General features: G+C 46.2%; 1 protein-coding gene and 1 non-coding gene across 2 annotated transcripts; both read left to right on the top strand.

Annotated features, from left to right (window-relative positions):
* Positions 1 to 692: 692 nt before the first annotated feature.
* Positions 693 to 811, top strand: LOC130519849 (5S ribosomal RNA). Its single transcript, XR_008948492.1, has one exon. It is a non-coding gene; the product is annotated as a 5S ribosomal RNA (ribosomal RNA).
* Positions 812 to 1395: 584 nt separating this feature from the next.
* Positions 1396 to 4326, top strand: LOC130519848 (GRB10-interacting GYF protein 2-like). The gene is made up of 3 exons (XM_057023449.1): positions 1396 to 1447; positions 1557 to 1818; positions 2083 to 4326. Exon 3 carries the CDS (start codon positions 2805 to 2807, stop codon positions 3546 to 3548), a length of 744 nt encoding a protein of 247 aa, XP_056879429.1. The 5' UTR covers positions 1396 to 1447; positions 1557 to 1818; positions 2083 to 2804; the 3' UTR covers positions 3549 to 4326.
* Positions 4327 to 7086: the final 2760 nt, after the last annotated feature.

The raw sequence follows: 7086 nt of genomic DNA, 5'->3' as shown, positions 1-7086 counted from the left end.
AGGAGTTTTTGGTGGAGAAAAAAGTGCCGCTGGAAAAGCTGGTATCAGTGACGACAGACGGGGCTCCTGCTATGAGTGGTCTTCGCAAAAGCCAACTCAAGGCGGCAGATTCCTGAATTGAAAACAATATCTAAAGAACTCAAGTATCATACTAACAACACTAATATTCCATCTGTCTATCCCCAACTGAATTAACTCCACACCTATCTCATCAGATTATTTGTAACAGAATAAGCAGATAACGTAGCATTTCCCTGTTCATATCTGCTACTTGCAATTTAGAATTTGTCAATAAAACTATGCTATGACACAAACTACAGTTTAATAGATGGCTGTGCTCCTAAAAAGAGCAGCATTTGTGGCTCATAAACCTCACAGACACTGCTATGCTCTTTAAACATTTTTATGATCGTGAATTTTTCAATCAAATATCTTCTCTTTGATAATGCCCAAAGCTGGATTCGAACTCTCCCTCTGGGGTCTTCAGGAGGTTTCAATCAGGTTGTCTGTGACAGCAATTGTCAACTGGCCCGCACCGGCCCGGGATCGATTCCCGGCCATGGCACATTGCTTTTAACTTGATTTCATTCTGTGACAAAGCAAAATGGACAACCTCCACCAGAATAAGTGTTTCAAGAAAATAAGTTTGAGTGTATTAACTTCAAAAGGCCATTTTCTTGCACCTTGCTCTCGCTTACGGCCATACCACCCAGAGAACGTCCGATCTCGTCCGATCTCGGAAGCTAAGCAGGGTCGGGCCTGGTTAGTACTTGGATGGGAGACCGCCTGGGAATACCAGGTGCTGTAAGCGTTTTGCACTCTTCCACTGGGTCAGCAGAGGCCGCCAGTGTTCCTGATAATTATCTAGCCCAGGGGTCGGCAACGCAAACTGTTGAAAGAGCCATATTGGACCAAGAAAACAATAACAAATCCGTCTGGAGCCGCAAAAACTGAAATGCCTTATAATGAAGGCAACACATGCTGTAAGTGTCTATATTAGCTTTATTAGCCTACTATCAAAATGATAATTAGGCTACAAATACATAACGAGCATCCTGGAGAGAATGACGCACCACGTGACCACTCTGCTGTATGGTGGTGCTTTAAGTTTAACTTCCATTATAATGAGATGTGGAAATTAAATATTTATTATACAAATTTTTACAGCATTGGAAAACTTTAAGAATGTTTGTCATGTTTTTCCTCCTACAGAAATTATATTAAAACAAAAAATATATTCACACATCTTTTCCCTATATTTGCTAAAGCTCCAGAGAGCCACTAGGCGGCGCTAAAGAGCCGCATGCGGCTCTCGAGCCGCGGGTTGCCGACCCCTGCCGTAGACCTTCCAGTTGTGGGCGACACAGATCTCACATTGGCATCTGAACAGTACCAGTAGCAAATACCTCATAAAACTAAAGAATTCCAATCTTCCACGACCAATAAGGTAACACCTATTACTGCTTTTTATGACCAGTTTGCATCCTCAGTCACAAGAATGTTCCTCTTGATTGTGGGGTTAAAAAAACCAACTAGTCTGTCCTTTTTTTCCTCAGACAACCATAACAGTAAACAATGTAACACGCTTGCAGCTGTTTGAAGATGGTGGAGCTGACTGCACACTGTTGGCGCTTCACCCCTCCGGTGACCCAACACAAGGTCCGGAACCAGACTTGTGATCCCCCATCAGACGTGAAAGACAAGCAGTAAAGTGTCGTGTTTTACAACTCAGTCTTGGCTGTATACCTGCATGACGAGTGGTGGCCAGTGGATGATGTATTACGAACCACAGTCGAATCCAGACGTGGTTTGTTATCGGTAACAGAGCGTCTTTACGTCAGTGATTAACAAATTATGCTTCTTATTGTTTAGTAAATTAACTGGCCTGAAATGTGGAGGGGTAAAAGTACAATAGAGGAGCCTGGAGTTAAAGTACACTGCAATGGAAGATAGAAACTGGATCAACTGGAGCCTCAAAACTATGTGAAAGGCAACAGGAACATGTGAATGTAGTATTTTTTGGTAAATATAGGACTTGTGGGAACAGTTGGTCCTCCTAAATCAGTGTTTTTTCCTCTCCAGGTCCAGTCGATTGTGGAGAGGGTGATAGTGTTCCTGCTCAGTCGGGATGTGGACAGATCTTTGGATGAGACCGTGTGTTTCTCCCTGCACCCCCGCACCGAAAGCTGCAGCCTGTTGTGGGGAGAGTCAGGCGATCGGCTTCTACACGGTCAAACACAAAGGTGTGATGGTGGGTGTGGGAGGGAAGCGGCAGTTTTACAGTCTTTCACAGAGAAGGTAAGCTCCAGCTACATGTATGGGGCAGACCAATGGGTAGGGATGGGCGGGGCTTAAAATGTGTATATGCTCTCACCGCCAATGCATTTAGGCTACTGTCCTGATTAGTTGGATCTGCAGAGTATGTACTGGAAGCCAATAAATAAAATTCCTGAACAACATTTAGGGCTTGTTGTTATTGATATGCTCCGTAAGGTATCCCAGAGGGGGCTGCTAAATAAAACACCTGATTATTAAATTCATGTTTCAGCTCCCGTTTTTCTTTTCAGGCAGCCTCTGGGACACCTGGAGTGGTCAGGGCTACTTGCTGCCTGGGTTTGGACACGCCTGGTTCAAAGCCTGACATAAAAGGCACAACATCAAAGACTAAAGCTCTACTCCTAAACATAAATCCTAATATACTTAAACTATCTACTTGTGTTAGTGAAACAGCATAACAGAATAACATAACAGAAGCTGCTAAAGCGATCTACATTTTAAACAAAAAAGTAAGAACAGGAAGACCAATGGAGAAGATACAGGAAGAGAACAAAAAGCTGCTGAGGTCAGTGACGGAGCTTCAGCATGAAGTCAGGCAGCTAAAAGAACAGCTGGCTGAGAAGGACGAGCAGTTGAGCCGGAGCACCAAAAGGCGCCAGATAAGAACAGTGGCTCATATGGACGCCCTGACCCAGCTGAACCAGGCAAGGGCTGATCTCACAGTCAGCCAAGACAAGTGCTCTGATCTGGAGGAGAAGTTGCGCAGTGGAACCAATGACAGCCACCAGAGTCCGGAGCACGGAGACCACGTAGAGCTCTCCAAGAAAGAAGAGGCTCTGAAACTGCAATTCTCAGAAAAAGAGAAGCAGATGGAGGCGTGGATGAGGCAGAAGCTCATTGGCGTGCAGGAAGAATTCCAGAGGAAGCTCCTGGAGGAGAAAGAGAAGGACCAGCGTGAGATGCGTGAGAGAGAGGAGAGGCTGAGACAGCAGCTTGAGAGAGGGATGAGGGAAGAGAGGGACGACTGCTTGAAGAAGCAGCTGACCACGGTGATCGAGTCCTGGCAGACCGAAGCTCAGCGGTGGAGAAAACACCAGTCAGAGCTGGAGGAGAAACTCCACAAACAAGAGACCCTGCGCAAACAGCAAGAGGAGGAGAGGAAGCAGGAAACTGAGCGCCTCCAAGAGAACTTCCAGCAGCTTTGGGTAAGCAGCCGCAGATTTGTTTGTCCCGTCACTCCTGGTTTTGGAAGTTTAAATGTGTGGATGTGAAAACTAAAACCAATTCCTCCTTTCATCAGAACTACATTGAAAAGAAGGAGAAAAAGAAGAAGAAGAAAGGGGTCTGGAGCAGGATTCTAAAATTTTGGAAAAAGTGAACCCCAACACTTTTCCTTGCTTCCTGCCCTCAGTAGTTTTCCACTCTACCTGTCAGCCACTCCCACCTCATCAGGCCAACTCCACTCACCTGTCGGCTCCGCTGCAGCTCATCCCAGACCTGCCTGTCTTCATCCTGCCCGCCTCGCCTGTTCCCCAGGAAACCTGCCTGCTTCCTGTCCTCTCCGACCACGCACTCTGCCTCCGTGGCTCCAGCTATAATCTGCTTCCCCGGCTTCGACTCCTCTGCCTGGCCTCGACTCGTCTGCCGCTCGCCCCTCATCGGTACCTCTGCCTTGCCGCCCGGCTCTGGACCCCTCCCCTCGGCCGTTCCACCAAGAGTAAACGCATTCCCTTCCCCTAATCCTAAACCCAGAGGCTCCTTTTGGGCCACTGGTCTGAAGAAGACTGTTTCCTGAAATCACGGGGCTTCATAAATGCAGAAGTTGTCCTGGAAAAAATGTTCTATGTATCTAATGGCTTTTAGTTTTTGGGTATTTTTTTATGCTGAAGTAATTCACAACATAATTGTGGGATCCTAAAGTGAGTTTTTCCATTAATATTGTAATTCAATATTTTCAGACTGCTCAAATTATTTGCATCCTTATTTAAAAATGTAAAAAATGCAAACACTCTTTGAATCCAGCAGAAGATGTAGGTGTTCACACCCCCATGTGCATCTGCTTTCATTTATTTTATGCATTCTGTCATTTTTGCCATTTTCTGTTAATTAAAATACATTGATATTTTATTGTGCTAGCCATTTTACCATTCAATCAGTGCATCCTTTTAAGTCCATCTCCAGCAAAATGAAATTACCACAGCAATAGGACACACTGAGCTTTTTCTAAATGTTGAATAGGTGTAATAAAATGAAGTTAGAGCAACTGAGTGGGACCACAGACGCTTCAACAAGACAGAAAAGTCAGAAAGTGCTTTCAGTTGATGTGTCGTAGGCACATTGGGGGTAGATTTCTGATGACTTAATTGCTGACATAAATATTCAACTAAAAGACTAAATACAATTGGAGAAAAACAACAAAACTAGCATTCCCACTAACGGTTAGGCAGCTTCTCCAGCCATCGAGGGTTGTCAGCAACCAGGTCTTTCCACAGGCCTTGCAGCAGATTCAGAGAAAAAGATGAAATGCTGTCCACTGTGCCAACAATTACTTGAGGTCTTCCCACACCTGCAGAAACCACCAGAGGATGAGTACATCTTTGGAGACATGGCAGATTGTAGTTGACTATAGAAAATAACAGCTTATGTATGCACAGTAACTTTAAACATTAAAACACAAACGCTGTTCACCTTCGTAAGCGATATATAGAGGAGAGAGAGCGAGAGAGAGAGAGAGAGAGAGAGAGAGAGAGAGAGAGAGAGAGAGAGAGAGAGAGAGAGCGCAGTGTCGCTGAGTCTAAAGGGGAAAAAGGCGCCTACTAGCGGCGGAAGAATCCCCCCCCCCCACACACACACCGCTTGAATTTGATCTCATATGATCAAATTCAATAAAACATAAGATTAAGATTAAGATTAAGATTAAGATTAAGATTAACTTTATTCATCCCCGTGGGGAAATTGAATTAGTAGCAGCAGCGTATGCAGAGTAAAGAGACAGAAAAAAAAAAAAAATACAGATAAGATTAGAATGTTATAAGCATATATACAGCATATATTATAAGCATATATATAATATATACATAATATATACATAATATATACATATTATAAGCATTATAAGCATATATACATATATAGAATAAATTAGAAATAAAATGACAACATGAACATTACACAGTTGTTGTTATTGGCTGGGTTTGGATGAGTTATATAGTCTGATGGTGGACGGCAGGAATGACTTCCTGTAGCGTTCCTTGGAGCAGCGAGGCTGCAGGAGTCTGTTGCTGAAGCTGCTCCTCAGTTTGTCCACTCTGTTATGGAGGGGGTGGGAGGGACTGTCCATGATTGTCCGCAGTTTCAACACCATCCTGTCCCTCACCACCTCGTCCAAGTTATCAAGTCTACAGCCAACAACAGACCCTGCCTTTTTGATGAGTTTGTTGAGTCTGTTGGCATCCTTTGCTTTAATGCCTGCACCCCAGCACACTGCAGCAAAGAAGATGGTGCTAGCCATGACAGACTGGTAGAACATCTGGAGCATCCTGCTGCAAACACTGAAGGACCTGAGTCTCCTGAGGAAACAGAGTCTGCTCATGGCCTTCTTGTAGACAGCATCGGTGTTTGTGGACCACTCCAGTTTATTGTCCAGCTGAACACCCAGGAACCTGTAAGATGGGACTAGTTCCACTTCTTTCCCACTAATGCAGACTGGGGAGGGAGGGGACTTGCTTTTTCTGAAATCCACCACCATCTCCTTCGTCTTGGTCACGTTGAGCTGCAGAAGGTTCTCCCTGCTCCACCTGACAAAACTCTCCACAAGGTCCCTGTATTCATCCTCCTGTCCATTCTCCACACACCCGACTATGACTGTGTCATCCGAGTACTTCTGGAGATGACATGTCTCAGAGTGGTACTGGAAGTCGGCTGTGTAGGTGGTGAACAGGAATGGGGAGAGCACAGTTCCTTGAGGAGCTCCTGTGTTGCTCATCAGGGGGTCGGACACACAGCTCCGCAGTCTCACAAACTGTGGCCGACCTGTCAGGTAGTCCTCGATCCAAGAAACAAGGGGAGCATCCATCTGCATCTTCTCCAACTTCGCCCTCAGCAGTCTTGGCTGGATGGTATTGAAGGCAGAAGAGAAGTCGAAGAACATGACCCGCACTGTGGTGTTTGGTCTGTCCAAGGAGGAGTAAGCCCTCTGCAGCAGGTATATCACTGCATCATCAACCCCCACCTTGGGCTGATAGGCAAACTGCAGAGGGTCCTGAAAGGGGCTCACCAGAGGTCTGAGGTGTGACAGCACCAGCCGCTCCATGACCTTCATAATGTGGGAGGTCAGTGCTATTGGCCTGAAGTCACTCGGTGCCACAGGATGGGTCTTCTTTGGCACCGGGACCAGGCAGGATGTCTTCCAAAGCACTGGGATCCTCTGAAGATGAAGGCTCTGGTTGAACAGGTGCTGCAGTATTCCACACAGCTGCCTGGAGCAGTTCCTCAGCACTCGTGGGCTGATGCCGTCTGGTCCGGCAGCCTTCCTCTGGTTGAGCCTCTCCAGCTCTCTCCTCACCTGGCCAGACGTGAAGGACAGTCCTGTCGGGGGGATGGGTGACATGCTGGGATCCATGTAGGGTGTCAGCAGGGGGGAGGGGGAAGAAGTTGGCAGAGGTGTTAGGGGCTCTGGGAGGTGTGAAGGGGACCCATTGTTATCCAGAGGAATATTGGGACAGCTGGGGGAGGGGGAGCTAGAGTCAAACCTGTTGAAAAACTGGTTCAACTCATTGGCTTGGTCCACGTTCCCATCAGCTGAGCGTA

Source organism: Takifugu flavidus, unplaced genomic scaffold, assembly GCF_003711565.1.
Source record: "Takifugu flavidus isolate HTHZ2018 unplaced genomic scaffold, ASM371156v2 ctg226, whole genome shotgun sequence".
Lineage (NCBI taxonomy): Eukaryota > Metazoa > Chordata > Actinopteri > Tetraodontiformes > Tetraodontidae > Takifugu > Takifugu flavidus.
This window is presented reverse-complemented; position numbering and strand designations above follow the sequence as displayed.

Bases quoted from the DNA above. Each gene is read 5' to 3' on its own strand.
- LOC130519848 (XM_057023449.1), top strand. From the start codon at position 2,805: ATGGAGAAGATACAGGAAGAGAACAAAAAGCTGCTGAGGTCAGTGACG.